The 13,758-nt window shown below is 32.8% G+C and overlaps 1 protein-coding gene across 5 annotated transcripts in view; it reads left to right on the plus strand.

The window, feature by feature from the left end:
- The window catches only part of LOC127951583 (pituitary adenylate cyclase-activating polypeptide type I receptor-like), a 42,319-nt gene that overhangs the window by 25,818 nt on the left and 2,743 nt on the right, over positions 1–13,758 (plus strand). For 3 of the 5 annotated variants that reach the window (XM_052549558.1, XM_052549559.1, XM_052549560.1), the window contains 11 exons: positions 4,104–4,211; positions 5,033–5,133; positions 5,678–5,775; positions 6,294–6,426; positions 7,706–7,859; positions 8,091–8,151; positions 9,551–9,620; positions 9,759–9,850; positions 11,113–11,196; positions 12,214–12,343; positions 13,423–13,464. In XM_052549558.1, the coding sequence (XP_052405518.1) occupies positions 4,104–4,211; positions 5,033–5,133; positions 5,678–5,775; positions 6,294–6,426; positions 7,706–7,859; positions 8,091–8,151; positions 9,551–9,620; positions 9,759–9,850; positions 11,113–11,196; positions 12,214–12,343; positions 13,423–13,464 (1,073 nt within the window). The remainder of the gene's footprint in view (positions 1–4,103; positions 4,212–5,032; positions 5,134–5,677; positions 5,776–6,293; positions 6,427–7,705; positions 7,860–8,090; positions 8,152–9,550; positions 9,621–9,758; positions 9,851–11,112; positions 11,197–12,213; positions 12,344–13,422; positions 13,465–13,758) is intronic. The other 2 variants (XM_052549562.1, XM_052549563.1) reach the window with 1 other exon arrangement.

Here is a 13,758-nt window from a genome sequence, read left to right on the forward strand (position 1 = left end):
CTTTTGTGATATATTTGGTTTGAATTGTGTGCTTGTGCTGTTTTTCTTTAGAGTAAATGCTGCTTGGTTTGATATTTTTGTGCATGTGATGAAGTTAACTTTATTGTCTCTGTGTTTTTGAACTGGGAGTATTGTGGAGGAATGACCTCTGTGTTCAGTCTGTTTACATCTTCATTGATCCTCGTCCTCTCCTGTTCCTTAAAGCACAGCAGGCTCATCGCTGCACAGACAGAAAATCATTCAGCCGGAAATAAAACAGCCACGTTTGCAAGAAGGGGTTGAGAAAGAGATTGACAGATGCAGACAGAAAAAGCTAAAGTGTGTGGGAGAGAAACTGAGACAAAAGAGAAAGTGAGCGAGAGTGCTACTAGTGTCATGTAGAACATGAACGTAAGCAAAATAACACAGATATGAATAATCACTGCAGTTTTGCGTCAGTGCTGTCTGTAAAAATGAGAAAGCAGTATCAATTGGAGGTTTTTTTTTTTTTCATTATTATTTTCATCTTGATTAATTATTTGATTGGTCTGCCAAAAGGGCAGATATTTTACACAGAATTCGGTTTAAAAAGCTAAATAAATATATTCAGTGAATTATTATTGTTTATTATTATTATTATTTTTTTTTTCAAAAGATGATAACATCTTAATGATACACTTCTTGAATTAAACATTCAATGTAATTTGACTGTTATTTTAGTATTATTAATATACTTTTATATTTTTGTCATACTATTATAAGATTTTATTATTTATAATTATAATATTAAAATATAATTAGTAGTTATGTTCTTATATTATTGTAATATTATTAATATTTTAAATTAGGAAAAAATTATATATATGTATATAAATATAAATATAAACATAAATATATTAATATATATATATATATATATATATATATATATATATATATATATATATATATATATATATATATATATATATATATATATATATTAGTGCTGGCAAACGATTAATCAAATCCAAAATAAAAAAAAATTGTGTGCATAAAATATGTGTTTTTATTGTATATATTTATTATTTATATATAAATACACACACATGCATGTATATATTTCATAAAAATAGGCTGTTTATATATTAAATATATTTATTTATAATATAAATTATATGAATATAAATAAAGACATTTAAATACATGCAAATATTTTCTAAATATATACTGTATGTATGTATATGTATTTATATATACATAATAAATCTACACAGAACACGCACATATATTATGCAGTTTTTGTATTTGTATAATAATTTACAATATTACTGTTTTTCCTGTTTTTTAATCTAATACTGATGTTTATTTATTTCAGTCTTTTCCCAATGAAAGTCATTTGTATTAGTCTTAGTTAACAGTAAAAACATTAATATGACATGCACACTGAATGCTTCTTTGCATTCTATTTTTAGTGTATTCTAACATAGCGTATTCTACACGTGTGTGTCTGGTTTAAAATGTTGATGATGTTTATGCTCGAGCAGCCGCATGTCCTCAGGGCTCCTGATGCATCAGTGATGTCACTCTTTGATTAGTCTGTGAGTCTGATCGGCAATATCTCAGCAGTAAATCTGATTATGATCCAGCAATGACCTTTACAGCAGTGAGTCAGTCTGAGCACATGTGTTCATCTGAAGCTGTTTGCTGCTAGAAATGATTCAGAGAGTCAGTGTTCGTGTCAGTATGAACACTTTTATCTGCACCTGGTTAGTTCGCTATTTCTCCGTCTCCCTCGCTCTCTCCCTCTGGTTTAGTGAGCTCTCGTTTGGCCTTTCAGATAATTGGCTTTGTGTCCGGACCGATTTGAGATGTGTGAGAAAGAACGTGCGCCACCAGACAGACAAAAACCACTGCTTTCCACTTTCACTTCACATCATCACTGGAGCTAGAAAGAGCAGACAGACCGAGCGTCGCTCTAGAGACTTTAATCAATCTAAATGTACAGCATCTAGTTAATCAGGCTCTCGGCCAAAGTAACTATGACTTCATTCCTTCCTGTGCGTTAGCAAAACACCTAAGCACGTTCATGAATCATGTTATTGTTTCACTGATCAATTCTGTGAAACTAGCTGCGGATAAATGTTATTTTTCCTTGGAGAGTTTGCAGGGGAAAATGATTGCTGAAATGATGCTTCAGTTATGATTCAAACAAAAAAAAAATATCTGAGTCAGAGAAAAATGAATCTGGATAGCCATTCATTCATGTGTTTGTTTGCTTTTTATTTAGGTTTTATATTTTTTATTTAGTTAGTTTGTATTTATAGTGACAATACCGAGATGCAACAATATTATTTTAGTTGTTTATTAGTGTTGGTTAGTTTTTATTTAGTTTGAGTTTGCAGTGTTGATATTTGTCAGGAATATGGAGCTGTTTTGTTGAGTTTTTTCTAGACCCAGTATCTCTTGTTTGATTGTGTTCATGTCATCCAGGTGTGTCTTTTAATTAGCCCATGTATTTAAGTCCCATTCTGTGCTGTCTGTCTTTGTCAGGTCTACTAATGTCATGTTTGTATGTCACAGTCATCCTGATTGTTTGGGATTTATTCAAGACCGTTTCTCTGATCCACATCTCCATCGTTCTCGCCGACACAGTGTGTGACAATATTAAGCTTGAATAGTATTAGTTTATGAAATATTCAGTCAATCATTTTGTCTGTATTCATAGTGTTTTCACTGAAACTTGATCGTATCCTACATAATTTATTTATAGAATCTGGGTAGTATTTATTTCTTTATTTAATTATTAATTTTATGTGATTGTTTTTACGTATAGTGTTCACATGGAGAATTTATTTATTAAATCTAGCTAGTGTGTATTTATTTATTCATTTTATATTCATAGTGTTCATATTGAGACTGAATAGTTTTTTATTTACTTTAGTTTTACTTACATTAATTCAGTTATTCGTTATTTATTTAGTTTGTATTTATATTGTTAAAACTGGAACTCGTTTATTTATAGAATTGATAGAATCTGGGTAATATTTATTTTTCATGTTTTTTGTTACTTTTTATTTCACTCGTATTTAAATTGTTCATAATGAGACTAATATTATTTTTTTTATTTATTCATTTATTTAGTACTTTTCAGTTAGTTTGTATTTATTTGAATTTGAGACTTAATATTATTTATTTACAGTGTTCACATTGCGACTGTTATTTATTTATTTATTTATTTACAGAATTATTTATTGAATCTGTGTAGTATTTATTTATTTGTTTGTTTTTAGTGTGGTCAGATCCCTGACTTTAGTTAAAGATCTCTAAGTATAGTTGAAAACAATCATATTTTTTCTAGAACTCTGAAGCGTTTCCATTTGCTGTCTACAGTTGAAATAGACTTGTTTCATTTTTAATTTTTATTATAGGTAAAACTAAACCTTTTACAGAAGAATAAATGAATTGATCATGTTTAAAACTCTAAATCTGCCCACAATTCACTCCAGAATCTGTTGTTGATGTTCTGACACTATCAGGTATCTCCACATCATCTTTTGCTGGTATCCAGCCAGTCTCTTCTGTGATTAATTCCAGAATCATTTCTGTAATGAGCTGAGGGAGACGAGGAGTCAAATGCAATGATGAAAGTGATGGATCTCGATCCACATCACCTATTGATCACGTTGAAGTCCTCGGGCAGGAACCGCTGCTGACGCCCCCTGCTGCTCACAGTTACGCTCACCTTGGCGTCCTCTCGGGCTAATCTAAAAAAGACTTTAGTATAATTGACATTTATTATACGAGTGTCATGAGTCCAGGTGTAATTTGGCTTCATGAGATTTTGTTTTATATGCAAAAGAGGATATTATCGATGCTGTTCCATTGTATTACGTTATGTTGTGGTACAGATGCTGTTTCAGTTAGCAATACCTTGATATTTCAATATATTTTATATATGGTCTTGAATTATTATTCTGTGCCATGCTATTTACTTGGCACTCTAAGGAAGTTCAAATAACAGCATAGTAACTCTCTGAAACAAACAGTCCTCAAATCTCTGTAGTAGTCCCAGCAAGACAAACCGAACTAGCTGCTGTGAGATGCGAGGCGCACTAATGTGAGTTTGGGGGTGTTGTTTTCAGAGTGTCCGTGGGAGTGGGACAATCTGACCTGCTGGGAGGCGACCAGTGTCGGCAAGGTCGTGGAGGTCAACTGTCCCGAGCTCTTCGATTTCATGAGTCCAGAGGAAGGTGAGAGACGTTGCACGCTGACATTTTAATGAATTGCTGCTGCTAATATAAATTGTAATAGTAATATAATTCATTATATTAATATATCTAATTATAGTAATATAAATGAAAAGCATTGATAACTCTTTACAGTAAGATTCCTTTTGTTAATATTACTTAACCACATTATTTAGCAATAGCATGAACTAACAAGGTCAAATACTTCTAGAGCATTTATTAATCTTTCTTAATGTTAATTTGAACATTTACTGACACATTATTGAAATCAAAGGTTTGTATCTGTTAATATTATCTGTTGGACCTGAGCTAACATGTCCTAACAATTCTATTTTTATTAACTAATAAAGCTAGTTTTTAATTAATGTTAGCTAAGGGCCTTATTGGAACCTTATTATTTATCACATTTATATTATCTGTGTATTTATTTTTGTTCATTTTAAATAACCTCCAAAAAGCATGGTTTTACCATGGAACTTTATTTTTAGTGAGCTCGGTATGTTGAGAAAAATAACTTAATATAAAATAAAAATGAAATAAAAATCTAAACATAAACAAGCGTTTTTCAAGTGAATCTTCTGAAGGTTTTGGTTCTATTTGTGGATTAGTTTAACATAAGATCAGCCTGAGGTCTCAAAGAAACACTAAGCTTTAGGCTTCCTGTGAGATCATCAGTCATTGTAAATGTACATGTGATGTATGTACTCTTCTGTTCTTGTGGTTCTGCTGACAGCAGCGTATTGCAGCAGCTGCTTACAGTATGTTAAAAGCAGGAAACATGCATGATTTATCATTGTGCTGCTTGTTGCCTGTCTGATTTTCAGGGCCTGGGAAGATCAGCAGAAACTGTACAGAGTTCGGTTGGTCTGAATCGTATCCACACTATGTTGATGCCTGTATGATTGGTGAAAACACAACCAAACCTGTGAGTATATCATGTGACAAGCTTTTTTCATCCAAGAAAAACTGAAATAAAAAGGCAATGGAGAAGCTTTATCTCATAATTCTGACATAATTACACATAGACTTTTATTTATTTGTTTATTTATTTATTTGCAGTTTCTGACTTGTCAGAATTGCAAGTTTATATCTTACAAGTATTTTTGAATCAGAAATGCAAGTTTATAACTTGAATTTGTGAGACAAAGTTTTGAGAAGTCAGAACTGTGAGATAAAGTCATAATTAAGATAAAGTCGTAGTTTATCATTATTATTATTATTTCTTGCAGAAACAAGCTTTAAGTCTCGATTTGCCCAATTCAGACTTTTTTCTTGCAATTGTGAGTTTATGTCTTGCATTTCTCAGAATCACAAGATAAGTAATCAGAACTGCAAAATTGGGATTGAGAGATAAAAAGTCTTCTTTTTTTTGTCCTCTGAAAAAAGCATTCAAATTATTGCACAAACATAAATGAAAAAAAAATGAAAAAAAGCTCTGCTAAACTACAGTTTTCTCTTTCCTTCCCAAGGACATGTACTATGCGTCTGTGAAAGCTCTCTATACGGTGGGCTACAGCACATCTCTGGTGTCTCTGACCACAGCTATGGTCATTCTCTGCCGCTTCCGGTCAGTTTAACATATACTGATGAAACTCCAACAACATGATGTATTACCATGTTATTTTTGCTACATTATTGGTAGTGATTTGATTATGTTAGGGAGGAGTGTTTTACTAGAAATATTAACTGTTGTACCAAACTGCGATTTCATTTCATGCAAAATATAATTGATTTTGTTTCTTCTTTTTTTTTTTGGGTGTGTGTTATCACCCAGATGTGAGTTTGGCCTCTTAACTTTTTAAAGAACAGTTTCCTGATCACAGTGAAAAAGGATCTTACAGCCTGATGCAAATGGAAAAGCTTTCGAGTACTTAGTTTTCTTTAGTTCTTTAGAAAAGCAATCCGTGTAGTGGTGCTTTACAGTACCTAAAAAGCAAACAGAGTGATCTGAAGAACCTTTGTATGATGTACATTATGATAAGAAGCATTGATGAGTGTTTGCACGTTGATACAGACCCTCAGCTGCCCACCCAAACACTTAAGAATTTCAATCCCCTAACAACAGTGTAATCCATCTGTCAACAGGAAGCTTCACTGCACCAGGAACTTCATCCACATGAACCTGTTTGTGTCCTTCATGCTGAGAGCCATCTCTGTGTTCATTAAAGACGGGGTCCTGTATGCTGAGGAGGACAGCGACCACTGCTTCGTTCATACTGTGAGTAATGCAATGCAATATATATATATATAATTTGTTAGATTGTAAATTAGAAATATTGATATTATTATTGTTATACTATATTTATAAAATGATTAGTAAGAGCATTGCACTGTCAAGCGCAAGGTTGGGGGTTCAGTTCCCCGGGAATGCATGACAGGTAAAAATTGATAGCACTGTAAGTCGCTTTGGATAAAAGCGTCTGCTAATTAAATTAAATTAAATTAAATTAAATTAAATTAAATTAAATTAAATTAAATTAAATTAAATTAAATTAAATGTTTATTTTTGTATTAAAGCTTCATATATATATATATATATATATATATATATATATATATATATATATATATATATATATATATATATATATATATATATATATATATATATATATATATATATATATATAGTTTAATAGTTTTTTGTTTGTGTGGTTTAAATATTTTCTGTAAGCTTTGCTTTCACAGTGAATCAGATAAACGGAAACTGTCAGTAGGGTCGGAGTTTGGCTGGATGCTATTTGCATGTGAAATCCAAAGACTAATAATAACTCCATCCATTTATGTTCAAGCCTTCGGCCCACGTTCGACAGCAACACGTTCTGTTTCCCCCGTCTGTGCCTGACAAACAGCTGTAATTATCATGAAGCTGCTCTGGAAATATTATCCATTATTTCCGTATTAGCATATGAATAGCTTATAAAAGCATGCACACTCTCATTATACACCTGGATGAGGGCTCTGAGCTCTTTCCCCTAGCCAATCAGAGGCCATGTTAATGACATCACTTAGCACTGAATTGGATCAGAGGATAATTGATGAACATGGTTAAAGACTTTAGGGTGTTCTGACACATGGCAGGGCAACGAAATTGTGAATGGAAATGAATAAAAAACGGCTAACTGAGACTTGTGACAGCACTTGCAGAGCATTGCTCTTTTGTTGATTTTGATTGCATTTTTCAAAAAAAAAAAAAAAAAAAAAAATATATATATATATATATATATATATATATATATATATATATATATATATATATATATATATATATATAAAGAGAGAGAGAGAGAAAAATAATTATAATTTTTTGTTGTTGTTTTTTTTTTTCACTGCAAAGAACCTTTTGTGGAATAGAAAGGTACCAAGGATGTTAAAGGTTTTTCATGGAAACACAGATGCCGATAAAGAACCTCTATTTTTAAGAGTGAAAGTAAAATGGATTTCTAATGGGCGCCACTGGATTTTAAGTAAATCTGAATGTGTTTCTCTGTGTTCAGGTGGGCTGTAAGGCAGTGATGGTCTTCTTCCATTACTGTGTGATGTCAAACTACTTCTGGCTCTTCATCGAAGGTCTTTATCTCTTCACACTTCTGGTGGAAACCTTCTTTCCTGAAAGACGCTACTTCTACTGGTACACCATCATCGGCTGGGGTATGTCGCAGTGATGCATCACAGAAAACTTGATTGTTCATGATTGATTATGTGTCACGGTCACAGATATGGAGGGAAATGGAGTGTGGTGTTTGTGTATTAACTGGCCGCTGGCTCTTTATGATGTGATTTGTTGTGCTGGCATATGTAATGTATTCATATTGATGGTCTAAATGCATTGGAGAACAGCTTTGTGGTTTGACAAATTTCCTCTTCCTCTCGTGCTTTCAGGAACGCCCACCATTTGTGTGACCATATGGGCCGTTCTGCGCCTTCATTTTGATGATTCCGGGTACGTGCAATGCTGCATGAACAAAACCTGATACACTGTATTTGTTGCTTTGATACACAAATGCTGGCACTGAACTTCAGTGTCACTAGAATGAGACTATGTTTGGAAAGCACTACTTTATATATATATATATATATATATATATATATATAAAGAAAACACTGCTTTGTTTCATAACCTCACTACGTTCATTTTGTTTGCCATCTGGTTATCATTTCAGAAATACATATGGTTTAATCCAGTTTTGTGTCAAAATATCTTTTTGGAGTTTACATAAATAGTAACAAGTTAAATGTGGGCAACATGATCTAGATACATATCTAATTAAATGTCATTGCTATTGTGATATGCACAATAAAACCAAGAGCATCTATTAAACTATAGCATATTTCATATGCACATATCTATAAGCTGCTAAATTAGCAACATGATCAAACTTTGTTATGAATAAACTTATTGTACAGAAACTACTACATGCTTTCTGCCATCTGATTGATCATTTTGAATTTTTTTTTTATTTTTTATTTTTATAAAAGGCCTTTTAGTATCATTGTAAAAACATCCACTTTCATGCTGTGCTTCACATGTATTTTTGCTGTGAAATATTTAAGTAAACGTAGACACTACATTTTATATTGTCAGTTATTTTTCAAGAGTAACTTTAACTTGACTTTCCATGCATCATATTAAAAAAACATTGTGATAATATGTGAGTATCAAATATGATCTCTCAATCATCATTGTATTGTATTGCATTATATATTTTGCCCCACAAAAAAAAACGACAGAGTTTTAAACATACAAATAAATATTTAAATATAATATTACCAAGACATATTTTTGGGAAATATAGAGACAACTAATATTTACATGCATTTTGTATAAGTAGCTATCAGAATTTCATCTTACTTTTACTATTTGGCCAAATAAATATTAGCACCTGCACCAAATTACATATCTTTGCTCATTTTGAGCCTCTGAATAAAACAGAGGTGTTTTTCCTCCTTGAAGCTCTATATTCTCACCATATCATATTGCATGTGCCATAAAAGCCTAATGTATCAAATATATATATATATATATATATATATATATATATATATATATATATATATATATATATATATACATACACACACACACACACACACACATATATATATATATATATATATATATATATATATATATATATATATATATATATATATTATACTTTGCATTATATTTGATAAATCAGGCTTTAAGAGAAATGCAGTAGGGCATCTGGCACACACTGAATGCTATTTTCTTTAAAGGCATGCAGTTTATTATTCTGTACTCGTAGCTGCTAAATCACGTGACCTTGCCTACCAATAGCAATACAGATTCTTACAGTTAATCAATTGTTTTTGTGCAGTTGCTGGGACATGAATGATAATACTGCCCTCTGGTGGGTGATAAAGGGACCCGTTGTGGCATCAATCATGGTAAGATAATATATTTTATTATTTTTTAGAGCTAAAAGGTGGATGAATGAAACATATAAATTACTGTATTTATGTACTGTATGTGAATTGAGCACAGGAATATCCCATGCTATAATAAACGCATGGATTTCCTTTCAGATTAACTTTGTCCTCTTCATTGGAATCATCATAATCCTGGTGCAGAAGCTGCAGTCTCCAGACATCGGCGGGAACGAGTCCAGCATCTACCTGTGAGTCTGCTAGTCTCAGTCACCATGGAAACAGAGTGCTCCTGTTGTCTTGTGTCTGATTAGTCGATACGATGCATCACATGATGGTGGCTGAAATGAATGTCTAGATAGTATCCAAGCAAACAGAACGTTCGCCTAACTTTAGCTTATGGTTCCCGTTTGGTTATTTTTAGGAACCAAATAAGATTCTAAAAAAGTTATCTGTAGGTTTTGTATCCAAAGTTTAATAATGCCAAACAAATTTGACAAACCTACATATAACCTATGGAACATTCAGTTCTATCCAATTCAAGATTATTTGTATAGCGCTTTTGACAATATAAATCATTGCAAAGCAACTTTACAGAAAATAAAGTTTCTACAGTATTTAGTAGTAGCTTATCAGTGGTGGCTGTCAGTTTGTGTGCATATGACAGAAATCTTCTGAAAAATGAATACAAGACGTAGTCAATCGGATGATTAACACTATTAGAAGCAAATTATTATATGATGCATTCACACTTGTGGCAATATTCGCTAGTTCTGTATGTTGTTTCAGGGTTAGCATCATCTGAGGTCTATTATTTTGGAGAATAACAACATAGAAATATTCTCTGTAAGTGTAATCAAAATCTAATGTTGCTGGGAGGATTTTTGTGACAATCTAGATTGTTCTCCAACGGTTGTTTTTAGGTTTTGTTTTATTATTTAACCATAAGGTTTTCTGTTCCTGGTAACTCAAAATCTGTTAACTGGGATACATGGAAGCATTCATTTTGTATGCATACAGGAGTCTTTTTGGAATTTCCATCAACATTTGTAACACTATTATTGGGATCTAACAATAGAATGTGTTATTAATACAGATCTATGTATTTGTAATTGTTGTTAGAGTGGTTATGATCAGTAAATCAGTTGTGTGCAGATTCCAGGAGTGATGGAATCATTGCTGTGTTGATCAAGGCAATATGTTTGTTCCTGTGGCAGTATTTTTATTTTTTTTAATTTTTTTGGATAAGCAGTCTAAATAGCATAAATAATCGAGAGCACAAGACGTATATGGACCAGTTTTTGCATCCTTTTTGAAGCTTGAAGGCTTCAGTTCTTATTTAATGTGTTTGCATGTAAAACAGTATCATGCAAAGAATGTGCTTGAGCTATTAGTGCTCCTTGAGGTCTCTCAGTGTTGGGGTTTGTTGTTTGTGGTTAGTTTCGTGAGTGTGTGTGTGTGTGTGTGTGTGTGTTCTGTCCTAAAGAGTGTTTGTTGTCTTTGTCGTGTTTAGCAGCTGTGCACAGAAATGCTTCAGTGAGCCCGCACAGGCCGCCCAGCATTCGTGCAGGATGTCAGAGCTTTCTTCCATCACGCTGTAAGTGTGTGTGTGTGTGTGTGTGTATGTGTGTGTGTGTGCATCTGCATCTGTTGGCCAACAAATGTGCATTTTTCATTTTTATTTGTCCATTGAGAAAAAAAGGCTGTGAATATTCATTGCACAGCTTTTGTGGTCTTGCCTGTGGTTTGTAGTGTTATTACGTGCACACGCGTTCATCCAAAGTGATTTACAGTACTCATTTCATATTCTTATTTCTATCAGTTGCATTCTCTGGGAACTGAATATAATATGTTTTAACCGCTGGAAAATCCAGTTTACAGTTGCCTTTTGGAAATGGTGGTTCAGGCTGGTCCAGTCTGGTTTAGGTGGCCGGGCAGTTAGTCTTGGTCTTGGCCAAGGGCCCTGCTGAGACCAAAACCGGGCCTGGCAGTGTTAGTTGAATGATATAGGTTTTCAAGGGATGATAACATTTAATTTAATATTTTTTAATTTCACAAAAACTTTTATTGAACATAATATTTACTAGAATATTTTACAAAACCTAAAAAAAACAGATTTTTAAGTGTTATTAATCCACTAAATACATTTTTTAAATTTTTTTTGGATCCAGATTTTTTTATTTCTTTGGAGCCAGATTTTGGAATCAAAACTGGGTGAACTATCACATGGCCGGTAATCATAATTTATTTATTTATTTTTTATTTTTAATCTCTACAGTTTTAATAAACTGTTCCATTTAAAAAATAGATATCTCTGACTATTATTTCATATCTTAGGCTAGACTTTAATTGTAGACTCTGTTATTGCGGTAATGCACAGCCAGACATCATTGAAATCTCTTCTGAAAGACTAGAGAAGAGAAACGTGAGATTATTGGGATCTTTAGCTAGGAGAAGCATCGGAGGTCTCTATTTGCTCTTCGGCTGTCTAGAAGAAATAATGGATGAATCAAAGAGGTCTTCTTTCCTGTGGAGCAGGACTGTTGTGGAGGGCTCTGATCTCCAGTGCATTACAGTAACATGATGAGAGATGTAATGTGCTGTGTGTTGACAGGCGTCTGGCGCGCTCCACCCTGCTCCTCATCCCTCTGTTCGGAATCCACTACACTGTTTTTGCCTTCTCCCCGGAGGATTTCAGCAAGCGGGAGCGACTGGTCTTTGAGCTGGGCCTGGGCTCCTTCCAGGTACTGAGTGTCAGCTTTTTTAGTAGCAACTTTAGCACTGTATTATAAAAACTCCTCCGTGAACACTATTTCTCTGTTCCAAACCAGTGAGCTGGCAGAAATGGCATCATACAGTAGGTGCGATCCCAACACAAGGGCTGTTCAAACATAGGGCATCAATATTAAATGCTGCCAGAATATAAACTTTTGTGGATTAGACAACTTGCAGAAATCTTTGTGAAAAGTTTATTTTAAAAATGGCAGATAGAATCAAAATAAAGCATATTTTATTCAGTACTAAGATCCAGTTTTGTATTAAAATATACAACCAGTGTTAGTGTAAGTATGAGTATGACATATTTGTATTTATGTTAGTCTCTGTTGCAATCTGAAGTCAACTCTAGTTTCAGTCAACTTCTGTGAATTGCTGCTCATTCAGTTTTTACTTAGAGTCTTATATTTTTAGTAATATGCTGCCTTGGATGGTAGTCTATGTAGACAGCAAGGCACACTGTAAGAAAAATAAAAATGTTCTATTAAATTTGCTTATAACCATTAAAACAAGTATTTCAAAATACAGGTAAAACACCTGTAAAATATTCATACAAAACAATTGCTTCATATTAAAATAATTTTGTTACATTTTTTTTTCTTTCAGTTCACTAGGTTTTGGAGCTAGATTAAATTAATAGATCTCTTCTGCTAAAAAAAAAAAAACAGTCAACCAGTAATATTATTGAGATTTTAAAATAGCTAGTTCGTATTTGAATATATTTTACAATTCAACTTATTCCTGTAATGCAAAGCTGAATTTTCAGCAACCATTACCCCAATATTCAGGGTCCCATGATCCTTCAAAATATGCTGTTTATTAAAATGTCTTATTATTATCAGTGTTAAAAACAGCTATTTTTGTGGAAACTATTATACATTTTTAGGATTCTTTGAGGAATCTAAAGAAATCAATTGTATCTTTTTAAATAACTTTACTGTTTCTAATGAATGCATCCTTGCTGAATTACTGTATTGATTTCATTTGAAGTGTAAAGTACTTTAAAATGATATGCACCTCACCACATACTCACTTTATCTCTTCACAGGGCTTCGTGGTTGCCGTGTTGTACTGCTTTCTGAATGGAGAGGTAAGAGCGTTTGTTTTGATATTCTCAAAAGCATGCAGTCAGCATTGATGTTAATTTCATATATGTATGGGTTTGCTCTAAAAAAATTACGTTACCACAATAATTTATCCAATGTGCTACATAAAAAAATAAATCTACATTTTTAGTTACTGCCAAGACACTACCATGTCCTGACCAGATGTGATGTGATTAAGTGATAAACAGTCAGTTTCTTCCACATTACAGCAAAAATGTAAACAGAAATGAGGCAACCGCACATTGCAACAAGACATATTTTGTGTTGCATTGCTATAA

Source organism: Carassius gibelio, chromosome B2 (assembly GCF_023724105.1).
Source record: "Carassius gibelio isolate Cgi1373 ecotype wild population from Czech Republic chromosome B2, carGib1.2-hapl.c, whole genome shotgun sequence".
Lineage (NCBI taxonomy): Eukaryota > Metazoa > Chordata > Actinopteri > Cypriniformes > Cyprinidae > Carassius > Carassius gibelio.